This window comes from Cebus imitator, unplaced genomic scaffold (genome assembly GCF_001604975.1).
Source record: "Cebus imitator isolate Cc_AM_T3 unplaced genomic scaffold, Cebus_imitator-1.0 Scaffold89, whole genome shotgun sequence".
NCBI lineage: Eukaryota > Metazoa > Chordata > Mammalia > Primates > Cebidae > Cebus > Cebus imitator.
The window spans coordinates 3,012,029-3,028,124 of NW_016107404.1; the positions used below are offsets into that span (position 1 = coordinate 3,012,029).

General features: G+C 36.8%; 1 protein-coding gene and 1 long non-coding RNA gene across 2 annotated transcripts in view; one reads left to right on the plus strand and one right to left on the minus strand.

Annotated features, from left to right (window-relative positions):
- Positions 1 to 16,096, plus strand: part of ABCA12 (ATP binding cassette subfamily A member 12) — a 192,855-nt gene that overhangs the window by 169,037 nt on the left and 7,722 nt on the right. The window contains exons 40-49 of the mRNA XM_017534981.2: positions 1,093 to 1,147; positions 1,710 to 1,887; positions 3,403 to 3,518; positions 4,814 to 4,973; positions 6,367 to 6,620; positions 9,387 to 9,591; positions 11,246 to 11,355; positions 11,655 to 11,796; positions 12,810 to 12,944; positions 15,237 to 15,340. Of these exons, the coding sequence (XP_017390470.1) occupies positions 1,093 to 1,147; positions 1,710 to 1,887; positions 3,403 to 3,518; positions 4,814 to 4,973; positions 6,367 to 6,620; positions 9,387 to 9,591; positions 11,246 to 11,355; positions 11,655 to 11,796; positions 12,810 to 12,944; positions 15,237 to 15,340 (1,459 nt within the window). The remainder of the gene's footprint in view (positions 1 to 1,092; positions 1,148 to 1,709; positions 1,888 to 3,402; positions 3,519 to 4,813; positions 4,974 to 6,366; positions 6,621 to 9,386; positions 9,592 to 11,245; positions 11,356 to 11,654; positions 11,797 to 12,809; positions 12,945 to 15,236; positions 15,341 to 16,096) is intronic.
- Positions 1 to 16,096, minus strand: part of LOC108308925 — a 162,234-nt gene that overhangs the window by 2,151 nt on the left and 143,987 nt on the right. Inside the window, exon 3 of the long non-coding RNA XR_001827110.2 lies at positions 12,421 to 12,543. This is a non-coding gene — a long non-coding RNA (uncharacterized LOC108308925). The remainder of the gene's footprint in view (positions 1 to 12,420; positions 12,544 to 16,096) is intronic.

Consider the following 16,096-nt stretch of genomic DNA (forward strand, 5'->3'; position numbering starts at 1 on the left):
TTTAACTATGCATTTTTTCTTTAATGTATAACAGTTGCAGAACTCAAAAAGATGTCACATTCTACTTAATGAAAATTATAAATGTAACTTGAGAGAATCTGCCTTTAGAATCTCTGTAATATACAGTGCTATGCAAGGGCCTTAGCATCCTAATACAATGAGCAAATACTATATGAACAGTAAGTGAGAAAGTTCGCACTTAGTTTACGACACTATAGGAACACGTATTTAGGAGCTATCTTTAATGTCATCCCTACCATTCTTTTCCACAGTTGCTGAGACAGTACAGACTTTACCTTCACATTGTTTTCCTTTGGGCAACTGTTGACAGCCCATTTTTGACTTTGGCTAACCAAGGTCCCCTAAGGAAGGGAAGAAAAGAGCCTTCTTTTTACTCAAGTATAAGCAACACTGGGAGATCCCAACAATTTGGGACCATATTGGAATTAAGTGATCACTTTTCTGAAGTCAGCTAATATCTCTGAATCCTCTTAGACATTTATGTCTCAATGAAAAGGCCTTGGGTATGGCTGAATTTCTCATGCCCCGCTCTGGAAGAGCTCTAGAACAACAGGCATCTTAGAAGTAATAAAGAGGAAGGAAAAGTCCACTCGTGCTATCATATTTCCCCACCACAGACACTGCACTAAGGAGGGCTGGGGGAAGGAACTGTGCTTTTTAAGGGATCCTCATGTAAATAATTGGTCCCCCTTTGAATTGCTTATTTAAATGTAAAATGTTTCTGAAGTGCTGTTGAAATACAAACATATATATGACCACATAGAAGGAAGAAAATAGAACACAATTATTTAAATATAATAGACTAGAGGGAAATGCAATATAAGAAATAAATTCTTGTTCCCTTCTCAAAGGTTCCAAACACAATGTGAAAAACTTCTTTTTATGTGAGTGCCACCAATTGTATGGCATTAATGGGATTAGGAGAAAATAATTTTCCTTTAAAAAAAGTCCCCCAAATAAAATTGTTTAGATAATAACATAAGGAGGAAAGTATTGAATATTATTCATCTAAAAATTGGTATTTCTGATTAACTAAATACCCGCTAATAGAAGAACTGTTTCTTCTTTAAGGCATCATCATGTATAGCCATCCTTATCCAGGAGTGCAAGACCAAGAACAAGCCACGTAAGCAGACATCTCTAGCATGACTACTTTCTTTTGACATAGCTGAGCCTCTGTATAAAGTGCTGTAATTGGAAATCACAATTGTATCTGAATGAATGTCAATCTAGAAGGGCGGGTAATATGTCACTGACTGAGATAAAAGGAAGTTTCTGAAAGAGTGTAGAGTGGGCTTGCCAAGTAGAGCTTGTTGACTCCAGATTCACAGCGTTTGCTGCTTTTATAAGTCAAGTGCTAAGTGCTGCATCGTTTCAACTTCCCTGCATGGCAATTAAGTAGGTTTCTATGCTCAAGAATGATATATCCCTTGCATCAACTGTGTAACCCTTGCAGATGGAGGTTTTTCTATCAAATATCCCTAGTCAATTCAGATGCACTAGAACTACATTTATTCTATAGGGTCACAGCAGAGTCATGTTGGAGATATTATCTGCTGCCTTGTAGGATGCCTTATTTGTGTCACAGCCAACTCGTACTGTTTTGTTGATGGTTTTAGTTATGAATCTTTCTGCAAGGAAGAGTGCCAAAAACTTATGTGTTTTTCTCTCCCTATTGCTCACTCTAGAATCAGCAGTTTAATTGATATTTTAGTGGCACTGTCTATCTTGATGGGCTACTCTGTCACCACCGCCAGCTTTGTCACCTATGTTGTAAGAGAACATCAAACCAAAGCTAAACAGTTGCAGCACATTTCAGGCATTGGTGTGACCTGCTACTGGGTTACAAACTTCATTTATGACATGGTGAGTAACTTAGGTCATTCATTGCAGGAAATAACAGATTAATCTGGATAGAAGACATCAGTTTTCTGTTGAACAGTTATTTACTCTAGTTTGTTCAAATTATTATCACAAAGTCGGGATATAAAGAAAACGACTTGAATCAGACTTATCTTCATCCAAGGGTTGGAGGAAAGATAACTACTTGCCCTCATCTCTCTGGACCATATCAGTTTCTCTAGGGCACTTAAAATGCGGATTCCTGGGCCCCACTCCAGATCTATTAAATTCGTATCTTAGGAGTGAAGCATGGAGAATATGCATTTTTAAAAAAATCCCCCAGGTGATTTTAAGCACACTGAAGTCTGACAGCCAGTACTGTGGAGGAACAGAAGCTTAGCAGCAAAATATCCTTACCTAATTGTATCAGACAATCAAGCTTATAAAAATTTAATTAATAGTGAAAAATGTGAAGTAGTAGTCCCTGCTGATGACACATTAGAGAAGATTAGTAGGAAAAAGAAGGGATGTAGTTCATTGATAGCTCCCTCATTTGCATAAAATTGTCCCAAGTTCAGATGGTTGTTCTAGACTCCAAACATACCAATGTTGGCCGAAAGCCCAGGATGGGTACCCATGTGCCTGGTGATTATGGTGAAATTGTCAGAGTTGCTGTCAAGATCACTGGCTTAAAGGGTTGGAGAGTAATTAACTGCATATCTATATTGTTACTGTATCCAGTGAGGTCTAAAATGTATTTGTTGTAGAAGTGAAATCTAAAAGAATAGTAATGACTGCTCAGGACTTAATAGGAGGTTTAATGTTAAGAAAATTTCAAGTACATACTTCTGTGAAGGTCTACTTAGTACTTTAGGATTCTGTTGTCTTATATCTGGAGCTTATTCCAATTTAGGGGATTCCTCTCCACCTTGCAAATTAAATTACCACCACCTTCATTGTGTGCATCTTCTGGCAAACTTCTCAGCATTTAATATGATATTTCTACTTGGCAACAAAATGCTAAGTTCTTTGTTCATATACCTGTGATTACAAGGATAGATAGGACCCACTGCCCTGCTGTTTTGCACAGAGTGGTTCGCACTGATAACTAAGCTTTAGAAATCAACCATCTGACAGAGTTCCAGCATTCAAAACGAAATCAGTACTTTGAGGACTGAATGTAATACCAAGATACCTGGCTGTCTTATCTTTCTCACTGAACCTCTGTCACTGAACCGTCCCAAGCCTCAAAGCCTGGAGGCAGGAACACCAGGGACTCCTTGTACATCTGTAAAGATGGAGATTGGCTTAACCTCATATTGCAGGAGACAATTTCTGAAATGAAATCAATGTAAAATAAGCTGAATGTTACAAGCAATGGGAACATAAATAAAAATTCATTTCTTCACATTTTCTAGGTCAACTTGCAGTTTTAAACTAGATGGGTTATTGATTTTTGAAAAATACTTGTGACATATTAAACATATTTTTTGAAAAATACTTGTGACATATTAAACATTGCTTTAAATATTTCCATAGGTTTTCTACTTGGTGCCTGTAGCATTTTCAATTGGTATCATTGCAATATTCAAGTTACCCGCATTCTACAGTGAAAACAATCTAGGTGCTGTGTCTCTCCTACTTCTCCTGTTTGGGTAAGCTGCTGATTAAGCAATGAAAGAAGAACTAACAGAATTGAATGCCGGTAGACACAAATAGCACTAAATCTCATTCGCTAAATTACAATTGTCTTGGGGTTTCATTTGATGTGAGTGACAAATAACAATACATTGTACTTGTTAGTCCACAGTCTGTAAAGTATAATACTTTTGAAAATTAGTGTTAATAGTAATACCTAAAATTAATAAGCATTTATTGGGTGCCAAGTGTCATGCTTTCTCATTTACATATGGGATCTCATTGACATAAAAATGAAAGCTTTAGAAGGACTAGAAAAGTGTGTGTACGTGTATGAATTTATGTATTGACTAATTATATGAGGATATATAGCATTCTAAAGTGTATAACCATTCATGTATACTTAGTTGTATTTATCTTTTTATATATGTCTAAGGACACACACGTAATATTGTTAAGCTAATACAGGTAATACAGGTTGATATAATCAATGCTTAGCATAACAAACCTCTCTACCCTGAATACATAGTAGTAACCCTTAATTAGCAATTGTAGCTGATGGAGGAACTCTGTCTCTAGATCTATTTAATTGCCCCTGAAATTGCTCAAGTTTTTGCTCAAAACAGGCCAGCCAGCTTCTAAGCATACTCATTCTGTTCAGCTAGACTTGAACAGTGTCATCATTTTTCCTTAACTTTATAAGATTTATACTGATTAAATTCATATTTCTGAGCAACCAAAAAGTCTTGCTTAGCGGGATAATACCATATTCAGGGGGATTAATTTATAGTTTTAATGATGTAGAACTATTTTTCTTAAAAGAGGCTTTTTACTGTCTTTAAAAACACTCTTTGGATTTGTCAAAAAGGAATGAAAGAGAGATCTAGTTGCAAGGCTTGACAACTCATCCTTAATGGTTATTTTTACTTTGGAAGCCCATCTAAACTTTTATTTTTTGTAAAATAGAATAATTAAGACCTTTTTTTGGAGACAGAATCTCACTCTGTCACCCAGGCTGGAGTGTAGTGGCATGATCACAGCTCACCACAGCCTTGACCTCCTGGACTTAGGTGACCCTCCCACCTCAGCCTCCCAAATAACCAGGACTACAGGTGCATGCCACCATGCCTGGCTGATTTTCATAATTTTTTTTTGTAGAGACAGGGTTTGCCAAGTTGCCCAGGCTGGTCTCAAACTCCCTGGGCTCAAGTGATCCACCTGCCTTGGTCTCCTAAAATGTTAGGATTACAGGTGTGAGCCACCATACCTGTCCAAGGCATAATTGTAATTTTTTTTGTGTTTTTACCTGCAGGTATGCAACATTTTCTTGGATGTACTTACTGGCTGGGCTCTTCCATGAAACAGGAATGGCCTTCATCACTTACGTGTGTGTCAACTTGTTTTTTGGCATTAATTCCATTGTTTCCCTGTCTGTGGTATACTTTCTTTCCAAGGAAAAGCCTAATGATCCGGTAAGGTCCTTTATTACTCTGCTAAATTTCAATGAATTTATCAAAAGCTTCAACATGTTCCAGGTGGAAAGATTTTCTTTATTCTTCAGAAAAGAAGAATATCATTTGATTCTATTAAATTTGGGAGAAGAGAAACTACAGCTTTTAAAATTCTTTTTGGGCCTCATGTAGGTTAATGCCTATCATTACATTTACTGAGTGTCAAAACTATTGACATCTGATAGGGCTTGAGTGGGGTGCCAGAGGTGAAATCAGATGTATTGTGTGACACTACATAAATCATACATCTATTGATCAGCTAAACATCAGCAAATTCTTATGATATGGTGGTGACAAGAACAATGACTTAGTTATATGACTATGAGCTAGGATTCATTTGAACATTCATAGAGAAAAAAACCTAATTCATTCCCTTTCAATCACATATTGGAGACTACTTCATTGTAAGCATCACTTTCCATTCATTGCTGACAATTACGATTAGTGAGAAGAGAGGCACTAACAGTGCCAGGCAATTGAACAGAAAAGAATAGAGAGGAAATGAAGTGAAGTGAGGACTAGACAAGCACACTCTGGGAGAAGGAAGAAAATTCATGAAGTGGAAGTAGTTGGCCCATGTGTGAATAATGTGAAAATGAGCTACCTGCCCCTCTTGGAGACATGTTGGCTCTTTTACTTCATTTCACCATTTTATTCCCTCTCCAAGTAGGGATTACTTTGGGTTCCAAAACTTTACTGTACCAAGTACCTCCCTCCCTCAGGCACATAACGATGCCCTGTATCAGACCCCAACATGCTGGCTAGCCCTACATTCCTGGAATCAAAGGCAGGTCTAGAAATAATTTTGCCAGCCAGGTGCGGTGGCTCACGCCTGTAATCCCAGCACTTTGGGAGGCTGAGATGGGCAGATCATGAGGTCAGAAGATGGAGACCATCCTGTCTAACACAGTGAAACCCCATCTCTACTACAAATACAAAAAACTAGTCAGGCGTTGTGACATGCACCTGTAGCCCCAGCTACTCAAGGGGCTGAGGCAGGAGAATTGCTTGAACCCAGGTTGCAGTGAGCCGAGATCGCGCCACTGCATTCCAGCCTGGGTAACAGAGCAAGACTCTGTCTCAAAAAAAAAGAAAAGAAAAGAAAAAATTTTGCCTCCAGGGTTAGGTCCAACATTATAGGTTGCCTCAAATAATGCTTTATGTTTATATTTCAGTGATAAACATCCACCATTTAGTATACTAAATATGTGTATGCAAATTCAGCCTCCGTGGGAAATAATTGCCAATCTAGATAAGCTTTTCAGGTTCCATTGTTTGTCTACCTCTAGTTTTAAATTCTTGTCAGCTACTGGAAGCTTAACACTGAGTTTTCTTTTTATTTCTCTTATTTCAGACTTTAGAACTTATTTCTGAAACTCTCAAGCGCATTTTTCTGATTTTCCCACAATTCTGTTTTGGCTATGGTTTGATTGAACTTTCTCAACAACAGTCGGTCCTGGACTTCTTAAAAGCATATGGAGTGGAATACCCAAATGAAACGTTTGAGATGAATAAACTAGGTGCAATGTTTGTGGCTTTGGTTTCTCAGGGCACCATGTTTTTTGTCTTGAGACTCTTAATCAATGAATCCCTGATAAAGAAATTCAGGTAAATATAATGAAAACATAACATTTGACATCCAAACAGAGCTCAGTTCAAGCTACTGAGAAAAAAGTCAATAGTCTCAGCTTTTCCATTCGTAACATGGAAATGTTTGGCTCAAAAACTTTAAAAAATTCTAGCATAATTCACCATTTTATTCTAGTAAATAGTTATCTAAACTTAATATGTGACTGCAAGTATTGCTGTTGAGTGAGGGAATAAAATTAAAGAAGCATAGTTGTTAACCTTCAAGAGATTAAGATACAGTGGTGAAGTGAAAATATGAACATAAACAAAAGATGTAGTCTTTGAGTTTGAAAAAATGGAAAACACTTTCAAGGCAGAAGGGGGGAAAGAGGATTGAGTGTGGAGCATGTTGGCAATAAGGTTGGGAAAAGAAGACTAAGAAAATGTGAAGACAGAATCGTAAGTGAGAAGAAATATACCTGCCATTGACCCAGCAATTCCATTTCTGGAATGTTAACACAGAGGCTCACAGATACACAGAATTATGTATATTTAAAGTTATTCATCATAGTAACCATTTCTAATAGCAAAAGAATAGAAACAATATAAATGTCCTTCACTTAGGTGCTAAATTACATATATTAATTAAAATGTTCGCTAATAGAACATTAAGCAGCCATTAGAAATAATGATACAGTTCTCTATGTAACATTTGGAAGTGTCTTTAATATTTATTAATTTAAAAATGCAAGGTTCAGAATTATGTGTAAATATATTGCCATTCAAATTAAAAAGAAAAGAAATATTAATGCAGATATATCCATAGACTAATTGTGAGTGCCTCTGCTGAGAAGAGTTATATATGGTTGAAGATCACCACTTTTCACTGTATATTCTTCGGTACCATTTAAATTTTAATGCCATGTATGTGTATCATCTGTTGACAAATAAAATTTTAAGTAAATAATAATAATGAGTGGAAATCAAAGAGCAGATATAGAGAAATAGAGCATATTTAAGAAAGAAGTATTACAATTGAATTAGAATATATGTAATGAAAAAGTAGAAGTTATAGTTTAAAATGTAGTTGGGAGATTATGGAATCTCTTAAATGCCTGGTAAAGAGATATGGTTTGGGCTTTATTCAACAAATAAATGGACATTGATTAAGAGTTTTTAAACAGAGAGAAACATGATGAAGTTGTGCTTGAAGAAGTATAATTTTGTAGATGTAGTGCAGATTCAAATGGAAGAGTTAGAGACCCTGAAGCAGTTTTAGGCTCCTGGAGAAACCTAGGTGAGAAGTAAAATCCTACAATGGCAATAGGACTAGGCAGAGAATAATCCATGATAGGGTGTTATAAGGTGTGGTGGCTCACGCCTGTAATCCCAGTACTTTGGGAGGCCAGCACTCACCTGAGGTCAGGAGTTCGAGACCAACCTGGCCAACATGGTGATACCCCCATCTCTACTAAAAATACAAAACTTAGCTGGGCATGATGGTGCATGCCTGTAATACTAGCTACTCAGGAGGCTGAGGCACAGGAATCACTTGAACCCCGGAAGCAGAGGTTGCAGTGAGCCAAGATTGCACCACTGCACTCCAGCCTGGGTGACAGAGTAAGACTCTGTCTCAAAAAAAAAAGAAAAAGTCATTTCCAGTCTTTGGAGACTGGCTATATGATTTTAGAATAAGGAAGATTTGAACAAAACATTACAGTTGGGGTCTTTGGGGTTCTCATCAGAAGAAACAGGGACATTGGGAAGAAAGCCTAGATTATTTTTTTTTTCTTTTTTTTTTTTTTTTTTGGTATTTGTTAGCCAAGATATTGAGGTGGGTTTGGGACTTAATGAGTTTGCAGGGCTGATAACCTTAAAATACTGGCTAGATCCTACGTGAGACATTAACAGTAAATCAAGTACAAAATAACAATAATATTCATAGTATTGATGATTATAAATGTAGATATATCTGCTGTATAATATTGTGCCTATAGTTAACAATACTGTATTGTGCACTTAAAGTTTTGTTAAAAGGGCAGATCTTATGCTGTTTCTAAAATTTTTTTTAAAAGTAGAGAGGCTTTTAAAATTTGATTTAAAAACATTTTTTTTTGTTTTTTTTAAGACAGAGTCTTGCTTTGCTGGCCAGGCTGAGGTGCTGTAGTGTGATTTCAGCTCACTGCAACCTCTGCCTGCCGGGTTCAAGCAATTCTCCTGCCTCAGCCTTCCAAGCAGCTGGGACTATAGGCATGTGCCACTATGCCTGGCTAATTTTTGTATTTTTAGCAGAGATAGAGTTTTGCCATGTTGGCCTGGCTTGTCCCAAACTCCTGACTGCAGGTGATCTGCCTGCCTGAGCATCCCAAAGTGCTGGGATTATTGGTGTGAGCCACTGCACCCAGCTGAGAGGATTTTTTAAAAAGATGATCATTGGTCTTAGCTTTGTAGGTGATGAGTTTCCTAATGCCTGTGGAGTTCCTTAGTTCCTCTTTTAGGAATCAACCTTCAAACACATACTCACTTCCTTATCACTGAAATTGGAATTATAAATCTTAACAGTGGACCTGTAAACATTTAAGGCAGGGAGAACAAAAGCTGTTTCCCAAATATCATAGTGAATACAGTAAAGAGAGTCTATACAGATTTCTTATGTTATCTGAGTAGCATAATTGATTACAAATGTAAAAGATGTCTAATGATGAGTAGTATGCTGTTAGTGACATGAAAACCTATTAAAACCTGTCAGAATTGAGTGGTGTCATTTCAAAATTACTGATGTAAAACCACTGGGTCCATTTTTAGGCTCTTCCTCAGAAAATTTAATTCTTCACCTGTAAGGGAGACAACAGACGAGGATGAAGATGTGCGGGCTGAGAGGTTAAGAGTTGAGAGTGGTGCGGCTGAATTTGACTTGGTCCAACTTTATCGTCTCACAAAGACCTACCAACTTATCCACAAAAAGATTATAGCTGTAAACAATATCAGCATTGGGATACCTGCTGGAGAGGTAAAAAACTGTGTTTTGTCTACCTGTCCTTTTCATTGGCATACTATGTGACAAGTTAAAATCTTAATTGCCTGGTCACGGTGGCTCACACCTGTAAGTCTCAGAACTTTGGGAGGCTGAGGTGGGCAGATCACTTGAGGTCAGGAGTTTGAGATCAGCCTGGCCAACATGGTAAAACTGCATCTCTACTAAAAATACAAAAATTAGCTAGGCGTGGTGGTGCACATCTGTAGTTCTGCCTAGTCAGGAGGCTGAGGCAGGAGAATTGCTTGAACCAGGGATGTGGAGGCTGCAGTGAGCCAAGATCACACCACTGCACTCCAGGCTAGGCAACAGAGTGATTCCATCTCAAAAAAAGAAAAAAATCTTAATTATTTTCCCACAGTTTTTTCTAGCAATATAAAAGTTAATCTGAATATTTCCATGGGAAAAAATAAACACATGCATATATATATACATACATCCACATATATATACATACACATGTATATGTGTATACATATACAGTCATCCCTCTGTATCCATGGGAGATTGGTTCCAAGGATATCAAAATCCACAGAAATCCACAGATGCTCAAGTTACTGACATAAAATAATGTAGTATTGCATATAATCTATGCACATCCCACTGTACACTTTAAATCATCTTTAGATTACTTATAATACCCAGTGCAATGTAAATACTATGTAAATAGTTGTTGTAGTGTATTGTTTAGGGAATAAGAACACAGGAAGTCTGTACATGTTCAGTACAGATGCTTTGTTTCCCCCTGAATATTTTCAATCCATACTTGGTTAGATCTAAAGATTAGAAACCCAGGGGTAAGAAGGGCTGACTGTATATATATTGTACACATGTCCAGGTATGAAGTTGGTGCAAAAGTTAATATTATTTACCCTATGAGACTTCCCAGTAGGCAGAAGGAATTCAACAAGTCCTACCCCACAGCAAGTCCTGGGCCCGTTCCTACTGTCCACTTGCTCTGGGGTACATTTTGGTCAGGAAGCCCGTTCAGGGTGCTGTATTCAGCCTTTCATTTCCATTCCTCCTCAAAAAACATCATAAAGACATCGGTTTTCAGAAGTGAGGTCCTAGTACTGCATCTGTTTATTTATATGCTTGCCATTTTCACAGAAGCAATATTAAGTAAGGCAGCATTGGAAAGAGAATGCAAATATGGCTACGCCACTTAGTTTTCCAAGCAGAGCTGCAAACTACACGCATCAAATTTATTTGACAATATGAAAAAACTATTGCCTCAATAGCTTATTCAGTAAAGTTGTGACTTTGTGTAAATAATGTGAAATCTATAAATATAATTACTTTGTTGGGTTAGCAGATCTTATTTGTGGGGTATTTGATCATGTCACAGAGAGGGATGATATAACATAAATATGTAAAATAGGTCCTATGTGTGTGTGTATATATATATATATATAAATGTTTAGATGGTTAAAGGAAAAAGGATACATATTATCCATTTGTTTTAGAAGAGAAAGTTTTATCAAGAGCACTACACTATCCATGAATAATTCCAGTGATTTATTTTTCTCAGTAATTTATTTCACCCAGAGAGAAGAGGGAAAGAGATACAAAAGCAATATGTCATGGGTTTGGACTAAGGTTTACATCTTCTTTTTCTCCCTCAAACCAGTGTTTTGGCCTTCTTGGAGTGAATGGAGCAGGAAAGACCACTATATTCAAGATGCTGACAGGAGACATAATTCCTTCAAGTGGAAACATTCTGATCAGAAATAAGACTGGGTATGAAAAGCTAATGCTTCCATGTACTGGGTACAATGTAATTTAATGAGAAAAATAATTGAAATGAACATTTATGTTATTTTGTGGTGATATTTTTCAATCCTTAGAGGAGAAAAAACTATTAAGGTGGGTGGAAATGTTTAAACGTTTAAGTGTGAATCTGATAGTGGAGTTATTTTATCCCTTTTATCAAAGTCACTGACCACCATGACCAAAATAGAGCTACCTTCCTGGCATTTGGGAACCAGGAGGGATGAATCTTTTGAAATTCATCTGTGTTTTTGATTCTCTCAATTCAGATCTCTGGGTCACGTTGATTCTCACAGCTCATTAGTTGGCTACTGTCCTCAGGAAGATGCCTTAGATGACCTGGTAACTGTGGAAGAACATTTGTATTTCTATGCCAGGGTACATGGAATTCCAGAAAAGGATATTAAAGAAGTGAGTACAAGTGTGAAAAACTAGTTAATTTGAAACCATTATTGTTTCTGCAGTCATCCCCCTTGCCCCACAATTCCCCACAAAACCAACTGGAAAACTATGTCATTTCCTTCTGGCAGTGGCAAAGGCAATGAGTCCCTCTTAGTTTGGTCTTCTGTATTACATATGCACCTATAAAGTTAGCTTTACAAACTCCTTGCCCCGTGTTTGTTCAGTTACCCTTTGAAGAACTATATCAAATAGAGGATCACACTTGCATTAGGCTCTGGGCTAAGCATTGGTTGGTGATGCCTGTACATCTTTTAGTGTTTGGATTAACACTGACACATAGCATTAATGGCAAAATGCCCAAGTAAAATAGATTAGTTTCCACTTTGGTTTCTGATCTGTGGCTTTATATCTCCCTGCAACTGTTTGCCATTTTAATGAGATGGCTAACCCTTAGGGCAGTTTCTTCTGCTTTTGCAATCCTGAGGACCTGTTGTTTAAGTTCAACTAGGATTTCATTATTTGCCAGGACTATTTAACTACAGAAATAACTACAAGAACTCATGCTTCCTAATGTGCTAAAGTTTTGATATTGGGTCAGTTTTAAATAGACTTAAAGCCTTTGTGACAACTCACCCCTCAGTAAGAAGAAAGAGGAAGCAGTGATAACAGTCGGTGTGAACCTTGCCTTGTGAATTCTGTTTTAGCTCTATTAAGCCTTACTAGAGAATCTTGTGGTCATGCAGCAGAAAGCTCAATCTGCAATTGTAAACACACGTACCTATTTGGTGGGGGAGGGAATCCTATCTGAAAATAAGCCTCTAAAGAAATCTCTTTAAACTATTAATCCTTAAGTGATTCTTTGAAAATAAAAATAAAATCTATGTTGAATTTAAGTGTTTTCATTTTTTCCAGATATATTCTCCATGATAAAATTTTCTTCCCATGACCATCTTTTTTCCATTTAGTGCTTCAAGGGTTTTGGCACAGGAAGGTCAACCTAGCTCCTCTTTTATTGCCCACAGATTGTTCATAAACTCCTTAGGAGACTTCACCTGATGCCCTTCAAGGACAGAGCTACCTCTATGTGCAGTTATGGCACAAAAAGAAAATTATCCACTGCCCTGGCCTTGATAGGGAAACCTTCCATTCTACTGCTGGTAAGAGAATCATTATTTAAAAAGAAGACTCCATAATTAGAACAACATATCTGACAGTGCATATTAACATTTCATCATCATCACTGCAGTCAACATTTATTGAGGTCTCACTATGTGTTAGCTATTATACAAAGCACTTTATGTGTACTATCTCAATGAAGGAATTTATATCAGTAAATAGTTACCATAACAATATGCCCTCAAAATGTTTTAACTGAAAGCAATGGCTTAGTGCGTTTCAGAGGAAACACTGGCATGGAAATGGTAAGTGAAACAAATTCAGGATACTCATATAAGTAAGTAAAGTTATGGGACATGGTAGAATTTGATTCCCACCTATAGAAGAAATCATCTCTCTCTATTAGGAACTCAGCAGGTGAACTCACATTTTCCAGCTTCTACTATGGAGGACAGGCACATTTTAGGACAATGTGTTGTGCTAAAATTTTATTTGCTTGTTACTTAAAAATATGAGTTGTCTAGCTTAGGATGTGATGGATATCATATTATTTCATCTGAACTGGGGGATGGGTAGGGTGGGGAAGAAATGCATTCCACATTTACATTTTTCTTAAGAGCTGGAAAATTTAATTGATCGCCTGGAAATATAAATTACATCTAGTAGTGATGTAATATTCTGCACCCAAGTCTAACTTTGTGGAAGAGTGTTTATTTCAGAGAAATACACTTGCCCTTATTTTAGAAAATCCCCATCATTCAGGGACTTCCAAACTCAAAGAGCCTTAACTATAAGGAATCATAATGCAGTTATAAGTCACCACATTATTTCAGGGATTAAGTCATAGAGTGGATCAAGTCATTTAAACTGCCAGATAGAATGATGCACAGCCCATCTTTCTATAATACCAAAAGCTTATAATGCATTATATCTCTGCCAATCAACGCTTATAATGGAATTGTATTGTGTAAATGTTCCTTAAATTGAACAAAACAATCATTAGGCACCTCTGTGAAATAACAGATGTAAAGTACTTTAAAATGTTAAAAGTTTTCTATTAACATTATGTATTAATGAACCAAACTGAAATATAGACTATGAAACATACCAAGTTTTCTTCTGTATGCATCTACTTAATATGCTGTCTTCTTCAAAAATAGGAGCAATGACAATGTATTCTTTGTTTTGCCAAATTAACACTGATTTCTTTATTTTTAAAAAATTATGTAACTACAATTTTAATTGACACATAATAATTACAGTGTGATATTTTGATTCCTATATACAATATGCAATGATCAAATCAGAGTAATTAGCTTATCTATCACCTGAAACATGTGTCCTATCCTTGTGTCGGGAACATTCAAAATCCTTTCTTCTAATTATTTGAAAATATACAATAAATTATTGTTAACTATAGTCAGCCTACAGTGCTACAGATCACTAAAACTTATTCCTCTTGTCTAGTTGTAATTTTGTATTCATTAACCAATCTCTATCCTCCTTTCCCGGCTACCCCTCTAGCCTCCAGCAATCACTATTCTGCTCTTTACTTCTTCCATATAATCCATTCCTTTCAAATTTAACACCTTTCTGTGAAAACAAGCCTCTAGTTATGTACATATTTTTGTTACAAGTATATTTTTAAATTTTTACCTAATCTTGACCTATAATTTGTTTTTTTAACCATCTGTCAAAATCTGTTATTGTGTTTAGATTATCCATTGCTACATTTTCTAATTTTATGTCTGAATGATTTTTCATAACATAATTTAATTTGAAAAATAATGTATATCTTTCTACTTGGCAATTTCTGCAAATCTTGTTTTTATTTCCCAAGGAGTGTTAAATTTCAATTAATAACAGAAAACTAAAAAGATACCTCAAACAAATTAACTGAAATATCAAATTATGTTCTTTCTGCTTCACATAGCATATTATCACTCATAGCCACAATTCTGCTATTAGAAGCAGAGTGGTAATCTTGTTAATATGGCTTATATATATGTGGCAAGGTAGAATTAAATGTAAAAACTCTGCTTTGCCAGTAATTGAAGTGGATTTTTTTTCCAAAGAAACGTAAGAGACAGAAGTAAAGTAACAGGATGTCAACTTCAGGGAGACACTTTTTAAAACAGATTGACAATTTTAAATGATTAATTTTGAGCTTTTCGACAGCAGCAGAAAGAAGCCTATTAAGTATAAAACAAGTTAGTCACGGGACCTCAAAAAGTGATCTCTGTTCTAGGGAAGTGAAACACAAGTGATTCATGTAAAGAACTTCATCAAAATTTAATTAATTTGATAAATTTTTCTTGTAACTTTCTATTAAGGATGAGCCGAGCTCTGGGATGGATCCGAAGTCGAAACGGCACCTCTGGAAGATCATTTCGGAAGAAGTACAGAACAAATGTTCCGTCATCCTCACGTCTCACAGGTAAACTGAGTGGAATCTTTAAAGTGAATCCACACAATCTTAGGATGACAGATGGGAAAAGGTAATCCTGTATAACATATATGTAGACGATGAATGCCCACAATTGTATCAAACTATTTTATGTTTATAGTCATAGAAGCAATTCAGGCAGGTTTCGTGGTGAGAATACAATTCCTGTGGTAGGACAGCGTCTAAGGTCTATGCAGTCTTTTTAACATCAAATTTCTCATGACTTACGGCCCTCTAAATTCATCTATGGCTCCCTATTGCCTGCCAAAGTTCAGAATCCTTAGGCTCAACATGTGAGGCCCTCTATTCTCTGGCCTCATCTTAAATTCTCAGTCTTTTCCCCTGCATACCCTCTTCTATCAGTCAATCTGAACGACTCCTGGTTCTGTATTCTTCCCATCTCCAGGCCCCTTCTCTGGCTGTGTTTTCTACTTGAAATAGTCTTTTTTTTTTTTTTTTTTTTAAGACAGAGTCTCCCTCTGTCACCCAGGCTGTAGTGCAGTGGCATAATATCCGCTCACTGCAATCTCTACCTCCCAGGTTTAAGCGATTCTCCTGCCTCAGCCTCCCACGTAGCTGGGACTACAGGTACTGACCACCATGCATGGATAATTTTTATATTTTTAGTAGAGGTGGGGTTTCACCATGTTGGCCAAGCTGGTCTCAAACTCCTGACCTCAAATGATCCACCCACCACAACCTTCCAAAGTGCTGGGATTACAGGCATGAGCCACCGTGCCCAGCCTG